This window comes from Arachis ipaensis, chromosome B9 (genome assembly GCF_059453495.1).
Source record: "Arachis ipaensis isolate K30076 ecotype BB chromosome B9, ASM5945349v1, whole genome shotgun sequence".
Taxonomy (NCBI): Eukaryota; Viridiplantae; Streptophyta; class Magnoliopsida; order Fabales; family Fabaceae; genus Arachis; species Arachis ipaensis.
The window spans coordinates 15513675-15538214 of record NC_142444.1 but is presented as its reverse complement, the minus strand read 5'-3'; the positions used below and the strand labels follow the sequence as shown (position 1 = coordinate 15538214).

Below are 24540 nucleotides of genomic sequence, written 5' to 3'. Positions count from 1 at the left end.
TATAGGCACCAACTTTCCTTATCTCGTATGTAAATGAGATAAGTACGACCGTATCTCGTTTACACTGTAAACGAAATAAGGTATGTATCACATCGCGTTCATAAATGTAATATATAGAGACGTGTGCGTACCTTATTGTAAACGAGATAAGGTTAAATATAAAAAATCGTTAATACTCTCAAAATTATATATATCAGTAATTATAATATTTATTTTATTTATTTTTAAAAAATTCTATACTCGTTAGTAAATTATATAAAATATTTTTATGAGTATATTATGCGAAGAGTATGTGATGTTTGTTACAATCTCATATTCTTTTAAATAAAATGGTACTATATTAAAGTGAATTCTAAAAAAAAAATGTGTTAAAATCATTTTTAATATATTTTTATTTACAATATATTTTAACAAATGATAAATACGTTTTTCACTCCCAACATTTATATTTGATTTTAATTTTGTTTATAATCTTTGATTTTTATTTTACTCCTAATTTTTCAAATAGGAGCATATAATATAAATATATAACATTTGATAATATATCTCCTAAGTACAACATTTAGATTTATTTTTTTGTGTCAAATTCACACACACACTTAAAATTAATAATTCATTGTATAAAATTCAACTAACTTTAATTTTATAATTTTAAATAATTTAAAAAATAAAACAAAAACACATTTAGTACACTTCTCAATTCTCATACTTACGGACTCAAACTCTCTCTTCTCTCTTCTCTCTCACTGTTACTAGAGTCTCGTCTCCTTCACACTCGCCGGCGTCTCGTCGTTCGTTTCGTTTTGTCGCCGGCATTTCAACGTCTCGTGGCCTTTCCTGGGCTACTCGTCGCCGGCGACAGAGGCGTCGCTCGTCGTCTTCTGGTTTTGGGTCCTCGCCGTCGCCGAGTCACCGTGGACCGTCGTGGGGTCGTCGCGTGCTTCGTCCCTCGTCGTCTTCTGGTTTCGAGTCCTCCCCGTCGCCGAGTCTCCGTGGACCATTAGTGAGTCCCTGCATCATCGCTTCCCTGTTCTGTCTTTTCCAGATTTCCCTTGTCCCTCTATTTTGAGATGATGTTGAATTGCTAATCAATTAGTTTGCCTTGTTGCTGATCTAAATGTTGCTGTAAATGATGAATGAAGTAGGATTTGCTGAATTTGTTGCTGTAAGCTGAATTTGTTGCTGAAAATATCACTCAGATAATTTTTTTTGTTGATGAAAAATCATCAATGAGTTGAATTTGTTGCTAATTATCGTCGCTGTACCTTGAATTTGTTGCTGTCTTACTGAAATAATCACCTAGCTAAATTTTTTGTTCATGAAAATTATCATCGTTGAATTTGTTGTTAAAAATTATCAATGAGTTGAATTTGTTGCTGTAAGAATAGATTTGATTCTTAGTATTGATTGATTTGATTCTTATATAGGCAGTATTGGTCAAGCTCCAAATTTGTCATATGAAGATATAGATGCCGACTTTAGATCACTCTTGGACTAGATTTACTTCTCGAGTTATGTTTTGCTGTATGTTTCTGTTCTGTTTCATCTTTTAATGTGCTTGCATTAGTTAATCTTTTTGCCAACTAGTATTCTAAGATTAGCTTTTAACAAATTAAGGTAGATAGCGCTAAAGAGACCTTTTTTAAATGAGTGCTCTTAGAATACTTGTTGGTAATCATTGTAATAATTTTCTTAAAATTGTTCATTTTATAATAATTGATTCAAAGAAGTTGTACCAACTTGATCTTGATAGAATACTTTGTCCACGTTTTAATTTATACTCGAAGTTTGCACACTTTTTACCCTCTCGTTTCAATTTTTTCTCTCGATCCTGTGATTTTTTTCGCCTCTTGTCATTTATCTATTCAATTCTGGAGATCAATTCCCTCTCTTTTCTTGGATCAATTCCTCTTGTCATTAATTGAGGATTTTTGCATTAGATTGAGAAAGATCAACTTGTGCAGATTTCTTGTTTTGATTTATTTTTCTTTTAAAAATTTGTATTCTTTGCTGTGCTTTTGATGTAGAGTTTTTCATTTCCCCTTCTGATGTTTTGTGTTGTGTGCATTTGTCGAAGCCTTCATTGTCCAGATTGAGCTGTTCTTGACTTCCACGTGAAAAATACGATTTATATGACTTTTCTTTGCTGAGACTAACCTTGCTTTGTTGTGAATACTAACTAGACTATGAAAACGGATTAGTGAAGGAAGGGTTGTTACCTTTATATATTTATGACCCACCTGAGGATTCCAATCAGCAGATTGCATCTTGAATTTTCCAGTGCATACCATAGATTATAATTTTGCTTGATACTATATATGCCATCATAGTTAGAATCTTCCCATGTTGCTGTACTTATTGAAAGCCTGCAGATTCTTTTCCCATATATTTGTGTATGCAAAAGCTGCAATAGATTATATTCAACTCAGCATTTTGATACTTCATTGGAAACTGTTTAGGCTTTGTCACAAATGTGATATGTTGAATTTTTTGTTGCATATCCTAGTGAGCAACATCATGAATATGGTTGTTTACTTAATGTGAATCTATTGCAGATCTTCTGGGCATTTTCAATATACTTGGAGGCTGTTGCAATACTGCCCCAGTTGGTTTTGTTGCAACCAAGTGGAAATGTGGACAATTTGACAGGGTAATATATATTCTTTCTTGGGTATGTGTGCTTCTGTTTATGTTAGTTTCCTCTCTAAGATTTGCCTTATGATTTGGTTGCTTATACCATGAACATCCACCTTTATGTTTGTCGTCACCGAACAGTCACATCAAAAGGGTTTAATTTCCATCTCATTGCTAGGAAATTAAGTCCCTGGAGAGTGATGTGTTATACATTATTTTACCTCTACTGGATCTCTATTTGGGACAAAAATTTTCAATGCTACCTTATCATATATCCTCTTTCTTCTCCTGAAGAACACCATCCAGCTTCAGTATTTCCTATTTTGCCTACAGTTTTGATGCTTGCATAACTATTTGAATCAATTTAATTTGAGCAATTAGCTCTAGAAGTTTAGGTATTGTTATAGCCTTATTTTGAGGAACTAATTTGAATTTTAGCGAGTAGCTTCAGATATTATGCACACTAGAAGAATAATCATGAATGAATCCAAAATGTGTTTTGCCATACTTGTCCCGTTTCTTTTTTTTTTATTGTGCCAATTGAATGATAAAATGTTCAATTTTATGGATGCATGTTCAAGTTTTTGTTGTTTAGTAGATATAGATACCATAGTTACAACAAGAGTTGTTTTTCACTTTTTATTGATTTTTGCTTTACGGCTCATACAGCGAACCATTCTTACCCTAATAATTGTTTTGAAGTGGAGTTAAATCTCAATTTGGTCCCTGAAATTTAGTCCGATGCTCAAAATGACCCCCACAATTTTATTGGCCCCAATTAGAACCCCCAAATTTGCAATTGTGGCTCCAACTTGCCCCTGCAATCATCTCCGTCACCAGAATGCTGATTTGATGCAATTGCATGACACGGTGGATACTACTTAAACGACGGCGCATTGGTTTCGCGTCCAAACCATTTGGAAACCACGTCATTTCAATTTTTTGTGGGTTAAAACTCTCTTTCCATTACGACGATCATAAGTTGCGAAACATCAATGAAACCTTTACACTACGTGGTTTCCAAAGGGTTTGGCGCGAAAACCAATGCGCCGTCGTTTAAGTAGTGTCCACCATGTCATGCAATTGCGCTAAATCAGCATTTCGGTGACGGAGATGATCGCAGGGGCAAGTTGGAGTCACAATTGTAAATTTTTGGGTTCTAATTGAGGCCAACGAAATTGTAAGGGTCATTCTAAGTATCAGGCCAAATTTCAGGGGTCAAATTGAGATTTAACTCTTTAAAGTGCATTTAAAGTTTCTTTCCTTTCGGGCTCAGCCCGTCTCTATGGCAAAAATATTAACATCTCAGTCTGGAAAAAAAACCACCTATGCATTGAAGAAAAGAAGGAAAGCTCTTGCAGACTATGCGAACTGCGAAGCTCAGACAGACAAAGTCATCATCGCAGGCTCGGTCGCCATTCATCGCAACGGATCGGCGAGGCTGCTCTAACGTCATCTGAAACAGATGCAGATTTTCAAAAGGGCACAAGAAGAACCAAATCACGACTGCAGAGCAAGTAGAAGCACAGAACACCCTGGGAGGAATTGAATTGAATCGAATCAAGGGAAATGAGGATAGTTGGGTTGTCCGGCGGAATCGCGTCTGGGAAGAGCACCGTTTCCAATCTCTTCAAGTCCCATGGGATTCCTGTTGTTGACGCTGACGTCATCGCTCGTGTTCGTTATTTATTCTAAATCTTTTTCTTGTGATGTGAGTGTTCTTGTTTGAGTTTTGCTTTTGAACTGAATAAGATTCTCAAGCTCAGTTAATGTTTGGAATTCGCAGGATGCTTTGAAGAAAGGTAGCGGTGGATGGAAAAAAGTTGTTGCAGCTTTTGGGGAGGAAATCCTTCTTGAAAATGGAGAAGTCAATAGACCCATGCTTGGCCAGATTGTTTTTTCCGATCCTGATAAGCGCCAATTTCTCGATCGGTTATCAAATCTTACTCTTTTTCTCTTAATTTACATGGAATTTTTTAACAATTTTGCATATGTGGATTGCTCAAAGCTACTTCTTTTAGTATTTATTTTACGTGCCCTGATCCTAGATTTTTGGTTAATTCTCTTTCTAAGGTTAGAGTAGGCTAAAGTTGAAGACTTTATAATTCGTAACCGACAGCTAGTATTTTCAATTCAATCATTCCTAAAATGCATCATTTTTAGGATTAGTTTGTTGAATTTTATTTGAATTTCAGTTGTGATCATGTTTTAGATTATTGGCTCCCCATATATCCTCTGGAATCTTTTGGGAAGTTGTGAAGCTGTGGCTGAAGGGATACAAGGTTATTGTTCTTGATGTCCCCTTGTTGTTTGAGGCCAAGATCGACAAGTTCACAAAGCCAATTATAGTTGTGTGGATTGATCCTGAAACACAGAAAAAGAGACTCATGGGGAGAGACAAATCAAATGAGGAGGATGCTGGAAACAGGATCAATGCTCAAATGCCACTTGATGTGAAGAGGAATAAAGCGGATATAGTGATAGATAACACTGGATCACTTGATGACTTGAAGGAACAGTTTCAGAAGGTTCTAATTGAAGTGTCAAAACCCTTGACAGGGACTCAGTTTTGGCATTCCAGGAATGGAGCCTTGGTCATACTTGCTTCACTCACTTCGGGTCTTGTTTTGTGTATAAAAGCACTTTCATAGTCACTTATGTTCTTTAGGGTAGCGTTTGTTTTCGAAGACAGGACATAGAAACATGGACAGTACATATTTAGAATGTGTTTGGAAGCAGAGACATGGATACGGAACACATTGTCTCCGGGACAGTTTTTTATATTTTTGTGTCCACTCTTCTACGAAGGACAACGATGGACACGGAATTTGGAAGAGTGGACACGAACTTTTTTATAAATTTTGTTTTCCTTTTTGTCCATAGATATTTTTTATTATTCCACTATTATCTCTTCTTATTTTTCCTATAATTAGTCTTAAAATTTTTGAAAGATAAATATTATTAAAGGTAAAATTGATCTTTTAAAATGCTAAAAAATAATTTATAAATTGTAATTGATTTTATATAATTTAAAAAAAATCAGTTTTTAGATAAAAAAAAATTAGTTTTCTAAATAAAAATAAATTTTTATGTGCAAAAACTATTTTTTCATGTAAAAATGATTCTTTTTTAAAACTGATTTTTTATTTAAAATTAATTTGGCAGATTAACCTAAACAAAATTTTTTATTAATTAAACTCAGATCTATTTTTTTATATGTATTCCTACGTATTAATAATAAATTTAAAAATAAAATAAATATATTTATAATTTTTATTTTAATATAAATACTATTATATGTTTTTTTATTAAAATTTTTTGTCTCTTTAAATATTTTTTCAAGTTTCGTCTGTACTCCTATGTACTCTCATTCTCTATTAAATTAGTTTGTACTTGATGTAGAAAATTTGGAATCATATGGTTATTTTAGTCATTTCATATAATATTTTAGTCTTATCCATGTGTATCCAAACATAATATTGGACATTACATTAGTGTCTTGTACATCGTATCCAAACACAATACACAAACAATAATTTTTAGTGTCTCCGTCTTATTGTCTCTGTCTCAGTGTCATGTTCTGTCCTGTCTTTGAAAACAAACGCAGCCTAGAAGATTAAATTTAAATTTGTAATTTAGCATTTTAAAAGATGAATTTAGCTGTCAAGTACTGCTATCTTTTTTGTGGCAGTTTGACTAATTTATAATTATGATGAGGTTGACCACTGTTTTAACATTGATAATAATGAGAAGGTGCAACAGGGAATTGACCAAAAAATTATAAAGAATTATAGTCTTTGATCCTAGTCTACTCTAACCTTAGACAGAGAATTGACTAAAAATCTAGGATCAGGGCACCTAAAATAAATACTAAAAGAAGTAGGTTTGAGCAATTCACATATACAAAATTGTTAAGAAATTTCATGCAAATTAAGAGAAAGAGTAAGATTTGATAATTGAGAAATTGGCGTTTATTGAGTGGAAAAAATAATCTGGCCAAGCATGAGTTTCTTGACTTTTCTATTTTCATGGAGCATTTTCTCCTAGAAACTGCAACCAATTTTTTCCATTCACCACTACCTTTCTTCAAAGCAACATGCAAATTTCAAACATTTGTGAATTCCAAACATTCACTAAATTTAAGAATTTTATTCAGTTCAAAAACAAAACCCTAACAAAAACACAGGCATCACAAGATAAAAAAAAAATAGAATACATAACTCACACGAGCGATGACGTCAATGTCAACAATTGTAAACGGTGCTCTTCTAGGACCTGAAAACAAAAGACGACGACCTGAGGAGTTGCTTCTGTCGTCGGTGACGAGGAGGCTAAAGAAGACCACGAGACATTGAAACGCAGGCGAGTGTAAAGGAGACATGATACGAAACGTATCTAGATTAAGATGAAAAATTAAAGAAAGGGACTTCTCTACTTTAATTTGATTTTCTGATGCAATAATTAAGGTATGTTTATACCTAAATTTTTCAAAAAAAAATTCATTCATCAAAATTAAAGAAAAAAAAAGTGATTACTAAATTTTAGAGAGTTTTAATACTTTTTAAGTTTAAAATTCTAACACATAAATTCACTAAAATAAAAATGGGTCAAATCATAACTGGGCCTAAAATAAACAAAACAAACTAAAATAAAATAAATATAAAATAAATACTAAGAAAGTGATGTCTATTTAATTTTTGACTAACGAGAATCCTCAATACATCTTGTAAATAGTAAGACGTTTGACTTTCCATAATTGTTAATAATTGTCTTGTCTAATTCTTGATGCATCTCCTAAACAAATGGTTTAGCCATGTTTACAAAATCTTCTTTTATTCTCTTAGTTGTTGTTCTTGTAATTAAACCAATTGGTAGGGGGTGATCGCGGATCGGGTTGGTTCAGATTTTGGGTAAAATTAGAACCGAACCAATTCAATTGTAATTAGTTCGGTTTGGCTCGAATTTACGTTTTTTTTGTGTGTGTATGTACCGGAACCAAACCAAACCGATTAGGAACAGATTGGTTTGATTCGGAAAATTAGGTACCCAATAAACCAGAAATTCATAAAAAAAAATTAAAAAAATAAAATTTTTATCTTGAAAATTCTGTAAATACAATAAACATGTAAAATTAATAGAAATAATCTATATGTTAAATACCAAACACATTAAATCCAAACATATTTAAAGGCATATATATTTTAAATTTTTATTTTTTATTTAATTAACACATGGTCGGGTCCACGTATTGGTTTAGATTTCGCACCCTCAGAACCGTTACCTGAACCAATTACTAGAGAGAGTCATTCGTTTAGTTTTGATTAGACCTGATTATCTATTAGTTTTAAAACCAATTTAATTTGTTCAGTTCGGATTCAAACGGGTAATCGGATACCCAATATCTATGATCACCCCTACCAATTAGTATATGACAGTTTTTAGTTTGTCCCACAAAATTCGTATTAAGACAGAATCGAGTGAGGCTGAGAGAGACTCAAATGGGTAAGTGGCAGTGAGAGAGAAGAGAGTTTGAGTTTGAGAATTGAGAGCGCAAGAAAGTGAAATGTTCCTTGAGATTGTGAAAGAGAAGTGAGAAAATTCAGTTAAAATGAAGGACTCCTTTGATTTTTTTTCTAGGTTTTTAGAATTTTTTTTAGTATGAATGACTCATGGGGAGCATTAACAAATTGAAACAATTTTTTTTAGTGTGAATAAATAATTAAATGTGTTTTTGTTTTATTTTTTAAATTATTTAAAATTTAAAATTATACCATTAAAATTAGTTAAATTTTAAAATTTGATTAATTTAAATATGTAGTTTTTGTGGAACACAGGAAAAAAAAATATTTAAGACTTTTATAAAATAGAATAAATTTTTTTTTTATTTTCACTAAATTATAAGTTTGTTAATAAAAGTATTGATATGATATATATTTTTTAAAAAAATTAAATGTTGATATGAATAATATAATTTATGTGTCATTTTGTTATTTATCTATATTTTTATCGTATCAGTATATATGAATTTATTATCGTATCAAAACAAACACTTTATAAATTTTTTGTTTTTAAAATTCTTTCTCTACCAAGTCACACATTTCATGAAATTAATTAATTAATTAAGTATTTTTAAAAACTAATTTGACAAGAAGTAAGAAAATATTTCATTGAAGTCATATGCCTCCAAGTTCTATGTCACAAAATTGGTAATAAGTTAATATGCACTTAATAATTATATTGGAATATCAACTTATACGTTATAATTTCTCAAAATGGAGTGTGTTTAACGAAAACAAAAAGTTATTAATGAATTACTTATAATATATATTGTTAAGTCGTTTGGGATTTTAATTTTTTTTCTCGCAATTAATAATGATTAGAGCACGTGAAGTTTGTAAAAGTGAGCAACTGAGCATATCTAAATATGTTAATCAACAATTTTTTTTTAAAAAATATTTGATATTATCTTATACACGAGTACAGATTCTTGGAAAAGTAAAAATATGCTAGTGCTTAGATCTTAGATGGATTCTTGATTTTGAAATAAAATAATGATTGTTTGAATAAAAAACAAATAAAAAATTGAGTTTGAGAATTTGGGGGTAGAAATAGGAATTTTATCCTAATTTTATTTGTGGTTTAACCCGATTCGTATTTTAAAATAGTGAAAATTTAGATGTAGTTAATTTTACGTGAAGTTGATAGTTAAGAATCGTGAAATGATTTAACTAATTTGACTAAATTTTTATTTAACAGTTCTCAATTATCAATTTTACGTGAAGTTAACTGTACCTAAATTTCTACCTTTCAAAATTCTCAACACTATTTTATCCAATTCTACCAACAAAAAAATTAAATTTTTTTAGTAAATATAAAATTTAATTATTTTATATTTCATATATATTAATAAAATAAAAAATAAAAAATATAATTTAAATTAAAATAAAAAATATAATTTTTTTAAAAAACTTAACATAAAATTATAAATAATATACATTAAATTTTTAATAAAATTAAAATAATACAAACAAAAATAAATATTTTATATTTTTTCTAATTCCAAATTTTTACAATTTTATTTTTTAAATAATAAACATACTAAATTAATAATTTAAATAATTAATTTAATGATTACTTAAAGCTTAATGGTTACTAAATTAATGATTCCTTTCAACTTTAAATGCGTCACTATTTATCTAATTTTTTTAGTCTTTTTTTCTGGGCCACTGTTCCTTCCAAATTTTATCTTTTTATGATAAAGTATTTAAACTTGTCCTTTTAATTTAGGTAGCATTTTTTTACGAGGCCTGCTATACATACAAATTTTTTGGCTTATAAGTCTTGCAAGTTGGTACAAGCCCAATAAAAAATATGCATTACACTTTCACATTTAAGAGTAAATAAATGCACGTTATTCAACCACTTCCTATTTTCAAAGCGCGCTACTCACCATGCATTATAAACGACTCTTCTTCTTCTTCCTCCATGAAAACGAGTTTCTTGCCAAATTTGAAGATAATGGAACTTTAGAAATACACCTAAACGATTACAGAAATACACTCAAATGATTACAGAAATACACCCAAAAAATTACAGAAATACACCCAAACGGTTACAGGAATTCACCTAAATGATTATAGAAATACACCCGATTACAGAAATACACCAAAAGGATTACAAAAACTACACCCAGAGGATTTAAGAAATACACCCAAAATTCGTTGAAGTACACCTTATGCATAATTCATAACTCTTTCTCTTTCTCCTCCTCATCTTCTGCTGCTTCTTCTTCTTCAAAAACGATTTCAGAGTTTGATGTAAAAAAACAATGGAAATCGAGAATAACGAAGAAAGAAAACAGAGAGAAAAGCACGTAAATGAAGAAGGAGAAAGAAAAGGTAAGAAACGAAAGAAAAGAAGAAGAAGAAGAAGAATGTGTAGCAAGAAGAAGAAGAAGAAGGTGCAGCGAAAACGTGCAGTAACGGTTGAAGAAGGAGAAAGAGAAGAGGAAGAGGAAGAGGAAGAAGAACGTGTAGCAAGAAGAAGAAGAAGGTGCAGTGAAAACGTGCATTAACAGTTGAAGAAGGAGAAAGAAAAGGCAAGAAACGAAAGAAAAGAGGAAGAAGAAGAGGAAGAGGAAGAAGAACGTGCAGCAAGAAGAAGAAGAATGTGCAGTGAAAACGTGCAGTAATGGTTGAAGAAAGAGAAAGAGAAGGCAAGAAACGAAAGAAAAGAAGAAGAAGAGGAAGAGGAAGAAGAACGTGCGCAAGAAGAAGAAGAAGATTCACTTGTAAAGACTTGTATAAAAAAACGCTTGTATGTAGAGAATTTCTCTTTTTTTATTTATTGTTCTTAATTTTTATTTAAAAAGTTTAGAGAACCAACATTATTTCAGGCCACTAATTTAAAAATCAGCCAAAAAAGATTAACATAAAAAAAATAATATCCAAAATTAGTTGGAATAAAAACATTCAAAACTCACATTAAAAAAAAGCATTTGAAAGTGAAATAAAATAAAATTAATTTAAAGTATAACATTTAGGATTTAAGATTTAAGATTTAGGAATTAGGGTTAAGAATATAAAATCTAGTGAGAGTGTTTGTGATGCGATTTGGATCGATTTTAAGTAAAAAATTCATCTGATCAGAATATTAATTTTATTTGCGGTACAGTTTGGATTTGATGAGTTTTTTTAAAAAATCCGATCCAATTTTAAATGGTTTGAATTTGATTGGAATTGCGATTTTCTAAATTAAAAAATTAAATATGTATAACAAGTTTTAACATTAAATTTTAAATAACCAATAATGACATAACAAGTCTCAATAATATGTTGAAAAATCAATAATAATATAACAATAGAAATAAAATTATAAGTTAGTTAAAATAAATAAATAAATATAATTTTAAATATAAAATATTTATTAAATAATAATAATACATTAATAATATAAAAAATATAACAAATTAAACATATTACAAGTAAAATTATAAATATAATAAAATAATAATATTATAGCATATTATGCGGTTGGATTGGATCGGATCGGATCGGTTTTTACTTTTTAGAAGTAAATCCAAAATCCGATCCGATCCACGTAGTTTGAAAAAATAGAATCCAATCAAATCCAATTAGTGCGATTTTAATTGATTTTTAATTTGAACTCTCTAAAATCTAAGGTTCTGAGTTTAAGATGTAGGGATTAGAATTTAAGTTTCAAAATTTAGGGTTTAGGATTTAAAATTTAGAGTTTAAGATTTAAAATGATAAGAGAAAATGGCAGCCAGCGGTGGCAGAGGGACTGTAGCCGGCGACAAAAGTGGTGGTTGTGGGTGATTTTGTGGTGTTGAGGAAAGGGAAAAAAAAAAAGTGAAAAAGGGTAAAAAAACAAAAAAAGAAAAAACCGAAAAGAGTAACCTAATATACAAGTATTTCGTGTTAATGTTGGATATAAGGAAGGGCGCTTCCAAATTAAAAAAAAAAAAAATTGTCAATAAATTGGTTATTTTGTTTGTTGGCTAAAATTGGTTGATAGGAAATTAGCTCCCCAGTTGGATTGTTTCTTATTTATGGTGAGTTTTTTTAACCTCTTATTCTCTTTATTTCAACCTTTTTTTTTTCTCTTTGATCGTTGTATATTTTTTTATTAGTAAACATTATTTTTATTCTTGAGAAAAAATATTATTATAATAATTAATAATCAAATTAATTATTTACTACTTTATATATTTATAATACATTTAAAATAATAAAATAACACACAAAATATTTTAATAAACATTTAAAATTTGTATATATATTTTTCTTAATACAAATAATTTTTTAACACATCTAAAATAATAAAATAACATACAAAATATTTTTGATACATATTTAAAATTCGTGCTTATATTTTTTTAACATAAATTATTTTTTAACACATTTAAAATTATAAAATTACTCACTAAATAATTTTTTAATACATCCAAAACTTATCTAAAAATAATTGTGTTTATTATTTTTGTTAAATAATTATATACCATATTTAGAATCGAAAAAAAATTGATTTTAATAGTATTATTTTCTTTAAATGTTATCCTTCACTCTATCTTTAAATTTAATATTATGTATTTTACTTTTTTAACACAAAATATTTTGATACACATCCAAAATTTGTTTAAATCTGTGTTTATATTTTTCTTAACATAAATAATTTTTTAACACATCTAAAATAATAAAATAACATATAAAATACTTTTGATATATATCCAAAATTCGTAGTTATATTTTCTTAACATAAATTATTTTTTAATACATCTAAAATTCATCCAAAATAATTATATTTATTATTCGTGTTAAATAATTATATACCACATTTAGAATAAAAAAAATTGATTTTGATAGATTATTTTAATTTTAATTTTGTTAAAATTTAATTTTAATTTGTTGTTTTTATTTTATTAGATTTAAATTTAAATTTGAATATTCTAACTAAAGGAGATATAATTTTAAAATTTAGATATATGAGAGAAAAAAATTGAGATATAATATCTAAAAATAATTATTATAATTAACTTTTTTAAATTTTTATAAATGTTGACTAATTAAAGAATAAATTTTGATGGATATATATCTAGTCGTACTGATAATATATTAAGAATGCGGATAAAGTATAATAGAATATACTATAAATCTGTATTTTGCTCTATCTATAAACAAATTCTATTTATAATGAGTTGGATAAATAACCTTATCGATCGAATTGGGTAGAATTGAGTACTCACAAACAGGGTACATAATGCCAGCCGTTGATGAAAAGGTGGGGCATTAGTGACATTATTGTGTAATGAAATGAGGTCTCTGAGCTGTGTATGGTTTGGATTTTTTAAGGCTGAGAGTGATCGTTTTTCGGTTGTTGGGCATTTGTGGCAAGTTGGTGGATTCACGTCGTCACGTTAACTATGTCATAATTATTTAAATGAAAAAAAAAAACTATGTCATAATTATAAATAAATAAAATAAATTTATAATTTGCTACATTAACTATTATTATTAACTTTCACCAAGTCAACTAGTGTAAGATTGATTAAAGTGGTTAAGTATCTTGGTCTCTCAACTAGTGGTAATATTGAAAGAAAAAAAATTATTGTTGAAAAATTTCTATGTCTATATGTTTTATTCAAATTTTGTTAATATTTAAAAAAATATATAAATATTTTAATGTCATAATTATTATATTAATAAAAATTAAAAATAATAAAAATAATAAATAAACAAAGAAATACAAAGTATTAGAAGTAAAGTAAATTATAGAAATTAAAACAAAAAAAATTAAAAAAAAAAAGATAAAAAAAAGAAATATAAACGTAAAAGAGAAAAATACATAAAAGTAAAAAAATTGTATTAATAAAAACAGAAAAAAAAAAATAAATTACAAATGTTTGAGTTAGGAATTATTTAAAATTTTTAATTTTTATTTTGTGAAGAGCTGAGAATAGTTTGAGTTTCTAAGTATTTTTTAAAAGAATTGAACTCTCTTACAATATTAGCCTAAGACCTATTTATAGACTTCCTATGTCAACTGACAATTATACTCAACACTCTATTTTTCGGCCAATTTAAATTATTCTGTGTAACTATTCCTGCACTTCTTGCTTGATGTCAATTTAAAAAAAAAAATAAACTGTCAAATTACCTAATTTAATTAAAATAAATATAAATATTATATACAAAAATATTAACCTATAACTAATATTTTTTTCATAATCTTCTTAAAAAAATAATATTTTTTTTGTCTAACACCATCATCAAAAATAGGACTCAAATATTGATGGTTCAATCGGCACCTTTAACTAAGGCCATAGTTAAATTCTTAAGAACGTTAATCTCAATTAAATTTATTGCATTCCATTTGATTCTTCTTATTTTTTTTTTTTTCTTTAGCCTATAATTTGGTGGTTAAATTCCCATAAAAAAAAATAAAAATATTTGGTCGTTAAATCAAATCTCTTACATCTCATTTGTGTAATAACATTAAAAAACAAACCTGAATCCACGCAACACTCCAAGTGGTTGCACATGTTAAGACACTCTTCTTCAACTTTTTCTTTAGATGGGTTGAATAATCTCTAATTTTAAGTATTACAATATATATACACATACAATTAATTTAAATTCATCGAATAGTCAGCTCACTTGTCCGCTTAAATAAGTGTAAAAATTCGAATTTTATATTATATATGCATCAATTTATTAGCCAACAATAAACCCTTAAATAAAGTTAGTCGAAATCAAAGTTTTAACCCAAAGATGGTCTTTTAAAAAGCAACAAATGCGTTATAAGCAATGATGGACGTTGGTCCCCGACCCTAAAAGACTTTCAGCAAATTTTAATATTGTGAAAAAGTTTATGATGTTGAGTTGGTTGTTAACTTTTATACAAGGAACTATTAATTTTAAGTTTGTGTGAATTTGACACAAAATTGGATCTAAAAATTGTACTTCGCAGGTATATTATCAAATGTCATATACTTATATGTTCCTATTTGAAAAATTAGGAGTAAAATCAAAATCAGACCTTACAAAAAAAATTAAAATCAAATATAAATGTTGAGAGTAAAAAAGGTATTTATCACTTATTAAAATATATTGTAAATAAAAATATATTAAAATTGACTTTAAAACATTTTCTTTAGAATTCACTTTAATATAGTACCAATTTATTTAAAAGAATATGAGATTATGAAAAACGTCACATACTCTTCGCATAATATACTCACACAAAAATAGTTTATATAATTTACTAACAAGAGTATATAATGCTTAATTGCTTCTCATACTTTCATATTTGTTTTTAATACAAATATATGTTTTTAAATTAAATGAGTTTCTTTTTAAAAAAATATGTTTTAAAAAAAATGTTTTAGGGTTCATGGAAGCATCAATAAGATTAAAGCAAAATTTTTTAGAGAGAATAAATAACCAAATGCATTTTTGTTTTATTTTTTAAATTATTTAAAATTTAAAATTATAAGATTAAAGTTAGTTAAATTTTAAAATTTGATTAATTAAAAAAATAGTTTTTATCAAACATAAAAAAATGATATTTAGATCTTTTTATAAAATTAAATAAAAAATATTTTAATAAAAATATTAATAAATATATATATTTTTTAAAAAATTAAATACTAACGTAAATAATATAATTCACATCGTTTTATTATTTATCCACAATTACGTTCAAATTTACTATGCTACTAAAATAAATACCTAATTATTAAGTGCATATTAAGTATTGCCAATTTTATGGCATGGAACTTAAGAGTCACATGAGTAATGAGTTCAATGAAATATTTCTTACTTCTTGTCAAATTATTTTTTAAAACTACTTAATTAATTAATTTCATGAAATGTAATGACTTGGTAGACACAGAATTTTGAAAACAGAAAACTTATAATAATAATAATAATAATAATAATACAAAGACACCGGGAAAAAAAGTAATGGTCAAACATTACCGGTGGCTCCGGTTAACGGTTGATAAACCTCTCTCTCTTGTAATTAAGCTCTCTCTCCTCTTTCTCACATAACTCAGCGTCACAGGCTCCAGCTCTGATCCCTCACCATCGCTGTGTCGCCTTCGTTTCTTCGCCGGCCACCGCCGCGTCTCCGTTCTGCTCCGTTCTTCGCCTTCTCCACCTCGTCTCCAGTGCTCCGTTCTTCTCTTCGCTCAATCACCGCCGCATCTCCATTTTGCTCCGTTCTCCTCTGAACTTTCTGGAGATTTTCCCAAGCCTGGTTAGAAATGACAGTAAGTTTTTTAATTTTTAGTTTTTGTCATAGTTTTTTTACGTTCTATCTGTTTGTGATTGCTGAGAAAATTGTACAAATTGGTTAGGAAATTTCTTTTTCCTTTTTCCTTTTTATTTTTTATTTTAATTATATAGAGGAATTCAATGTCTTGCATTATGTTTTATGTTTTTGCTATGTTAGGTGAGTTTTTTCTTATTCTTCTGTATTTTGAGTTTCTTTTCATCTTCTAGACTTTGAGATGGTTGACCAAATTTCTTGGTCAACTCGTTCCGTCTGCAGCCAAATTAACAATTAGCAGCTTCAGTTTTTCTGCAATTCAATAAGATTCTTTTGCCATGGATTATGCTGCTTTAAGAAGTTAGCAGCCTTGTGTATAGGGGTGGATATATATCTTGAAATTCAAAATTTTCTGGGGTATGGATCATCTACATAATTAATCAAGAAACTATAATACTTTGTACTTGTAGTGAATTGCTAAATTGTATATTTGGAGTAGTCAAAGAAAAGAGACCTCAATCAGCTTTGAGCGCTGTGTGTGAGTATGTTCTTCTGCGTTTTTTGGTTGAAAGTTGAAACAAGTAATCCTTCATTTGGAGGGACTCCTCTACTCTGGCTGGGTAGGACCACTTAGGAAGCAAAGCTCTCCCTTCCGAGTTTTAATAAGTCTTATATGCATAGGAATTGAACCTAAAATCTCTGATTCACCTAGCAAAAGTTTCTTCCAGCTGAGCAACATATACATTGGTGTTTGTTCTTATGCTTTAGTCTTACGTTTGAGTTAACAGACTAACTTTGATCAGCTGAAATGTTCACCTTAAATACTGAGTACTGACCCTTAGACTTGTTAAGGGACTTAGGCTTAGTTTGGTAAAACTTTTATTTTTCAAAAGTAGCTTGTAAAAGTTAATTTTTAAAAGATGATTTTTTTAAGAAGTGTAGTATTTATGTTTGGTAAATTAAATTAAAAATGACTTTGAATAAACATAAGCAACAACAATTACGTTTGGTAAAATAGTTTTTAAAATTTAAAAATACTATAAGAGACATAAATTTAAGCGTCAAATTTGAAAATTAGTTAATATATGAGGTTATATTAGACTTTTAAATTTTGAAAAGCACAAGCCAATTTTGAAAAGTTCCAACTTAGTGCTTTCAAAAGTACCCTGATCTTTTAAAAACTGCAAGTACAAGCACATAGTCTTTTTTATTTACCAAACACAAAATAAGAAGCTTGTGCTTTTAAAAAGCACAAGCACCTCTTCGAAAAGCTTTACCAAACCAAGTCTTAGAATACCATGAGTAACAAAAAAAAAAGGAAATCTCAACTTCCCTGCTTACGTTTAACAAGAGAGACATTTTATTTATTTATTTATTTATTTTAGGGATGAAACAACCATTCTCGTAAGTGAAATTGGTTGTAAGGTTGCAGGTGTTATTCCCTTTGGTGCGATAACTTGCCAGACTCCAATACCTGAGAATATTACTTTGCAGGTGGCATCTGTTCTGATGGAAAAAAATAGTGAAAATTGAACTTGTGGGATTCAGACTTAACTTATGTTGCAAATATGTATTAGACTATTAGTTAACATAAATAATGGGGAACTAAGCTTGATCACTATAAATTGAACTAAGAAATGGCTAAAAGCATCATTTTGATTAAATAACAGAAAACAGTTGTAGTTGAAGTTCAATCAATATGTTTTATGTCTTCTAAGTTATGATTCGTAAGGCAGAAAGGGCTTAAGTTTAGTTCTTCTTTGGAAAATATGTGGATTAGTTTTGGCGATCACGGTAACATGGCTAGAAAATTGAGACTTTGGGCATCCTATAATGCCCAAGCCCTAACAATCACCTAGTGTAGAAAAGATGCTAGAATATTGCCTTAGGTAGTTTTGTGATACGAGGAAACCAATAAGTAGGTTTGGAAGTGATTCAGGTTAACTTGTGAGCCAGCTCAAGCTTGACTCGTTAATGGCTTATTGGCTTAATAAGTTTCGCTCATGAGTTTGTGAGTTGAGCTTAGACTTGAATTTGAGCTCATATATTAAATGAGTTCAGTTTGAGCTTGGGTAAGTTCAACTCATTGGCTCGTGAGTTGGCTCGATTATATATATATATATATATATATATATATATATATATATATAAAGATTTACATAATATGTATTACCTTTTTTTATTTTTAATTTCTAATAGTATGTCTGCATAACTCTTTTGATATATATATATATATATATATATATAGACTATGTGAAGAATTTGGTGCACAAAATTCTTCCCCTAAAATGCCCTTTGTGATATACAACTTATAAAAAAAATATATTTTTGCCATTTCGAAGACTTGAATCTAAAATTTTTTAGTTAGAATATTACATATTTACCATTTTAACTAACCTTATATTTGTTATTACTATATTTATTTGAAAGGCGGTTAATGGGCATGTTAGTGCCTATTGATTAATATGCTAGTAAAATATAATTATGATTGAGGTCTCGTATCATATATATTAATAAATATATATAATTGATAGTTTTTTAATAAGTTATAATTCATAGCAATTATGTTCATGCTATTTAAGCCAGCTTGTGAGTTCAAGACAATTCATGAGCTTTTGGTGAGTCGGCTTGAACCTTACAATTAGGCTCAATTATTGATTAGTCGAGAGCTGGTGAATCAAGCTCAATTTTTGTGAGATGAACATGAACTTAGCCTTGATCGGCTTAATTTGACTCACTTTCACCATGCTGACAAGGCTTGTAGAAACCCTTGGTAAGAGAAGATCAGATGGAAACATCCCATACAGTAGTCAAAGGTAGAGAGGGGCCGAGTAAAGTTGTAGCTGAAAAGCTTAGGTTCAAATTATTTGCCTACAAACATGGTGTACACTCTGGATTAGATTAACATGACTTGTGATCCGTGTAGTTAGTGGCAAAAAGCTTTGCTATAAGATTATTAGCCTACAGTACTTAGGGGACTTGTGAAGCTAAATTTCTCTACGTTCTCTTGACTTGAGCATGTTTGAATGAAATTATTATAGACTAAAAGTAAAAATCGTATTTATATTTATGTACACAACCTAATATTGGCTGTGTTTACTTTTCAATGTTAGTAAAAGATTGTCATGACTCATGAGTTGGTCAAATGTGGACAAATGCTGTGTAAATTTCTTCCAATTGTATCTTTGTGTTCTCTTATAAAGTAACCTTACATGTTGACCATTTTTTGCTTCAATTTGATTCAACTCGCTAAAGTACCATTTATTGCCATGAAAAGAGAAAGAGAACTTGTTATTTGGTATTTCTGCTGCTATTCTTTATACTTAACGTACTTCTTTTCAATGTCTCAATTTGACAGCAACGTTCTCATGTACCAAAATTTGGCAATTGGGAAAGTGGAGATAATGTTCCTTATACAGCTTATTTTGACAAGGCCCGGAAAGGTCGAACAGGCACAAAGATGATAAACCCGAATGACCCTGAGGAGAATCCGGATTTATCATTTGATAATTCATCATCTGATCAGCTACCTCCGGTCAAACTGAGAGCTGATTCAGAGCCTCCATCTGGAAAGGGATCAGCGAGATCATCAAATGAGTTACAGAAGAGCAACGATGACGGTAATCCTAAGCCTTTTGTTGACTCTCCTGCTCGTCAAGCAGGCCATGGAGTAGGTTCTGCTGATAACCGCAGAAGACCTTCTAGACAAAGTACTGGTTCTGAATACAGCATTGAACGTTCTCCCCTTCATCGCCAGGCTAGAGCACCCGGCAGGGATAGTCCATCATGGGAAGGAAAGAATTCCTATGATAGCAGCCACGGAACACCAGGAAGATCTCGGTTAAGACCAGCCAATCGTGGCGATGAAACTGTTAGTTTTCTTAGTCCAATTCTTTCTTGATAACCATGCATTATATGAAACTTTAAGAGCTTTTGGTATATATTACATGAGTTGCATTATATTACTGGGTTCACATGTCATAGTGGATGGAGTGCGAGTCTTTAGGGTGTTCCACACCATGAGTACACGTAATATTTTTCATATTATATCAATGATTCATCAGTCATCAAACTTCCAAGATTTCACCTCTCTTTTTATACGTGTTAGCTTAACAAAAAATGCTGAGTTTAAGCATTCTGATATGGCAGCCTGACAAAGGAGCAGCTGTTCCAAAGTTTGGTGAGTGGGATGTTAGTAACCCTGCATCAGCTGATGGCTATACTCACATTTTTAACAAAGTGAGGGAGGAGAGACAGGGTGGGGCTGGAGTTACTCCAGGAACACCTAACCAGAGACCACACCTTATCCGGAACCAACCTAGCAATGACAAACCACAGGTATGCATGCATGCAATGGATTAACCTCCTCAAAAGTACACAAATTGGTTAAGTAGGTTTGAACACCCTTCAATCAATAAATTCCAATGCGTGTGGGACCTGCTAAATTATCCAAGGATGTGTCTTGGTTTGTGTTTTTATTTTCGGTATTTTTTGTTTTAAAGATTTTGTGAAAATAATTGTAGAAAAAGAAAACATGCTTTTATTTTCACAGATTTCTTTCACAAAATCCTAAAATTAGAAAGCACAAAGCAAATAAGCCTGTTGAATCTCATTTTTCTTTTCCAACTTACCGGAATGTTATGAGACATAAATGGATAAGTTTGGAATATTCACCATACTGATCCTTGTATTTGTTTGTTTTTGCTTCTTCAGTGTTGCTGCTTTTGGTGGAGCAACAAATGATCATTTGGATGTGTGAATTATTTTCTCAACAGATAAGAGATCAAAGGGGGAGAAAATAGTGTGAATGATCATGAGGGGTGTGTAGCACTTGTAAATATTCAAGGCTCTCTCTTTCTCTGTCCCTGCAGGGAAAGACAAAGTAAATGGTCAAATTAGTTCCTGAAAAATCACTCATTCTCATTGGTCCCTGAAAGATTTTTTTAATCAAATTCGTCCTTTAAAGATTTTAAATTAGTCATGCTAGTTATTCTGTCACATTGTTTGTTAATGATGTCAAAATTTGCTAATGTGACACGTTAAGTAACACCCTAACACACACCTAGAAGTCTTAATTGACTATTAACATGATTAATTTATAAAATTAGATAAAATCAATTCCAATGCCTTAAATTCTCCCCACAATTAGGTTTTGATTTGATCTAATTTTATAAATTTATTATGTTAATAGTCAATTAAGACTGATAGGTATGTGTTGGAGTGTCATTTAATGTGTCACATAAGCAAATTTGACACTATCAACAAACAAAATAACAGAATAACTAATATGACTAATTTAAAATCTTTAAAGGACGAATTTGATTAAAAAAATTTTTTAGAGACCAATTTAAAAAACGAGTGATATTTCAGGGACTAATTTAACTATTTACTTGAAAAAGACATGATTGAAGTGCATTTATTATACATTATGCATATTTTCTTCCCAACCCTTCTCTCCCCCCCCCCCTTTTTTTTCTTTTTTTTCCCCACTATCTTTGATGGTCAATTAAACACAATTTGTATGGAAAAACGGTGAACTTTCTTTCTTTTTATCTTATTCTGTGGTGTTAATGTTATGCTTTTTAAAGTAGAAATTAATTGTATTTACATGAGACATGAGAGATTATTTATATAATTTTTTTCTAAAGAACTTATGGGTTTGTTTATGTAGTAAAATCATGTATCTAAGTTTAAAATTGATAGACAGAGACATGTAAATTATTATATCTCTAACAAGTCTCATGTTATTTTAGAATATTAATTTTGTATGGGTATTTTTTCTCTCTTTTCTATTTGTTTTAATATTAAAAAAAGAAATATTGCAAATACATTTCTTAAACTCTTTTTTTGTATACTTTAGACATTATACTTGGAAATTTTAAATTAGCAATTTAAATCTTTTAAAGGAATTTAATTTTAATGTACAAGAATTTAATTTTAATGTATTGTCAGTATAAAATATATATATATATATATATATATATATATATATATATATATATATATATATATATATTAAATTACATATGAATACATCAGCAAAAATGATAATTTTTTTATATTAATCATATAAATAATTATCTAAAAAAATATAATTAAATAACTATAATTTATAATGTTTGTGCATAATTAAACTTCTTTTGAATTTATCGACTAGGAACAGAGCATATTCTCAAATTGTATGATAGAATTAATTTTTGAAAATTTCAAAAGTAATAAAAAATACGAGAATCGTTTAACCCATAAATTGCTTGAACCAATTCAATTTTGTAGCGATTAATTGATCAAAACTAATAATACAAAAAATATTTATAAAAGATATATTTTTATAGATCAGTGATACTATATGTACAAATGATTTTGTAACTAATTTTAACCAAGTTAGCACAAACCTAATGAAAAAAGCGTACAAGTGTCATCGCTTTTTATTTTTCGTATTTTTTCAGCACAAAAACTTATTGATATAGCACTAAAATTTTTGTGCATAGTACAAATTTATTAATATAACAAAATTTTTTGTACATAGTACATAAATTTTTGTTGCGAATGTATTTTGTTAGTTGGTTGAGTCAATGTTCTGACATGTGATCCTTCAAAATTTTTTGCATTGTGCACAAAAATTTATGTAATGTATACATTTTGTTGGTTGGGTGTCAATGTTTTGGATATGTGGTATTTCAAAAATTTATAATTTATGTATTGTATACCAAATTTTTGTATTGTGCATCAAAATTTTTGTATTGTATATTAAAAGTTTCATATTGTGCATATTTTGCTAGTGCATCAAAATTTATGTGATGTGAGTCAAAATTTTTGTACTCTAATTTTTTAAACATATATAAGAGAAGAAGAAGAAAAAGACAATACCAATGATGTTAATGAAAAAGGATGAAGAGGAAAAAAAAGGAAGAGAAGAAATCAAATAAGAGAAGAAGAAGACGTTGAAGAAGAAAAAGAAGAATAAGAAGGAAAAAAGGATAACATTGAAAAAGAATAAGAGAAAAAGAAGACGACGACGACAATGATGATGACAACGTTGTTGTAAAAGAAACGCGCAGAAGAAATGCAATGAAAAAGAAGAAAATGAGCTCTGAAGAAATGCAATGAAAAAGAAGCAAATGATGACGGTGATGACTTTGAAAAAGTGCGTATAACAAGCACACTAGATTGGGACTTGGTTTAGAAATCGTTTGACTGCCTAACTTGTGCTCTAAAAAATAAAAACACATTTTAAGATTACAAATTGAAAAAATTTATTGGCAATACAAAAAATTTAGGTTTTCAGTACATTTATTTTTTATTTATTAAAAAATTAAAGTTTTATACTATTAATAATTTTATCATATGCCATACATGTATTCGTAAGACACATTAACTAATTCCATTGAATAAATTACCATTTTCATAAATTTTGTGAACGCTGACAAAAGTACCATCAAATAAAGAAATTAATGTTGTACCCATGATAAATTGGTTCGGTGTGACAATAGTACCCAAACTCTAATTTTATGTTGACTTTTTAATAAAATTTCTAAATTATCCTCATTCTTTACCTTCTTTTCCAAATTCTAAACATTCACAACTCTCACTCTTCTTCTTCCTTCACCGCCGCTGCCAGCTACCATCCCTATTCGAAACCCTAATCTGACACCTGATGTCTTTCTCCAACGAGCAATGCTCCCACACCTCAGCAATTTGCAAAAATTAAAATGAAGCCAAATTTTGAACTACAATCAAATTCAATACCAACTGAAGAATATTCAAAGATCATAAATCATGCATCAAATTGAACAATTTAAAAGTCAAATAAATACCTTTGATTTTGCTTTAGAGTCAACTGAGGAAGTGACTAGCAGCATTGAATGACGCTCACAAGTGCGAAACGAGTGAAAAACACACACACGTGCGAAACGAGAGAAAAACACGCACACGTGCGAAACGATCGAAAAACACAAAAAAAACACACACACACTTGCAAAACGAGCGAAAAATGCACACACGTGCGAAACGAGCAAAAAACACGCACACGTGCGAAAAACACAAAAAAAACAACACACACACACACACACACACCCACACATGTGTGAAACGAGCGAAAATCATACACATGTGTGA

The 24540-nt window shown here is 29.4% G+C and overlaps 2 protein-coding genes across 10 annotated transcripts; both read left to right on the top strand.

Annotated features, from left to right (window-relative positions):
* The first annotated feature begins 680 nt into the window (after positions 1-680).
* On the top strand, positions 681-6365 carry LOC107618430 (dephospho-CoA kinase). Of its 9 annotated transcripts, none has more exons than XM_088499865.1 (6): positions 699-1003; positions 2556-2650; positions 3979-4345; positions 4421-4566; positions 4847-5303; positions 6247-6365. In XM_088499865.1, the coding sequence occupies exons 3-5, from the start codon at positions 4274-4276 to the stop codon at positions 5283-5285; spliced, it is 657 nt and encodes a 218-aa protein (XP_088355991.1). In that variant the 5' UTR covers positions 699-1003; positions 2556-2650; positions 3979-4273; the 3' UTR covers positions 5286-5303; positions 6247-6365. The 9 variants fall into 9 exon arrangements, with proteins under 9 accessions (XP_088355988.1, XP_016175975.1, XP_016175977.1 ...); XM_016320488.3 differs by having other exon boundaries at positions 706-1003; positions 3979-4311; XM_088499862.1 differs by lacking the exon at positions 6247-6365 and having other exon boundaries at positions 681-1003; positions 3974-4345; positions 4847-5516.
* Positions 6366-16201: 9836 nt separating this feature from the next.
* On the top strand, positions 16202-21413 carry LOC107618887 (RPM1-interacting protein 4). The gene is made up of 4 exons (XM_016321062.3): positions 16202-16426; positions 19784-20296; positions 20575-20763; positions 21139-21413. The coding sequence occupies exons 1-4, from the start codon at positions 16421-16423 to the stop codon at positions 21166-21168; spliced, it is 738 nt and encodes a 245-aa protein (XP_016176548.1). The 5' UTR covers positions 16202-16420; the 3' UTR covers positions 21169-21413.
* Positions 21414-24540: the final 3127 nt, after the last annotated feature.

Coding starts and splice junctions, on each gene's coding strand:
- LOC107618430 (XM_016320488.3), top strand. CDS start 4,204: ATGAGGATAGTTGGGTTGTCCGGCGGAATCGCGTCTGGGAAGAGCACC. Junction 4,312..4,420: donor ACGCTGACGTCATCGCTCGT/GTTCGTTATTTA, acceptor TGGAATTCGCAG/GATGCTTTGAAGAAAGGTAG. Junction 4,567..4,846: donor AAGCGCCAATTTCTCGATCG/GTTATCAAATCT, acceptor ATCATGTTTTAG/ATTATTGGCTCCCCATATAT.
- LOC107618887 (XM_016321062.3), top strand. Junction 20,297..20,574: donor CCAATCGTGGCGATGAAACT/GTTAGTTTTCTT, acceptor CTGATATGGCAG/CCTGACAAAGGAGCAGCTGT. Junction 20,764..21,138: donor CTAGCAATGACAAACCACAG/GTATGCATGCAT, acceptor TTGCTTCTTCAG/TGTTGCTGCTTTTGGTGGAG.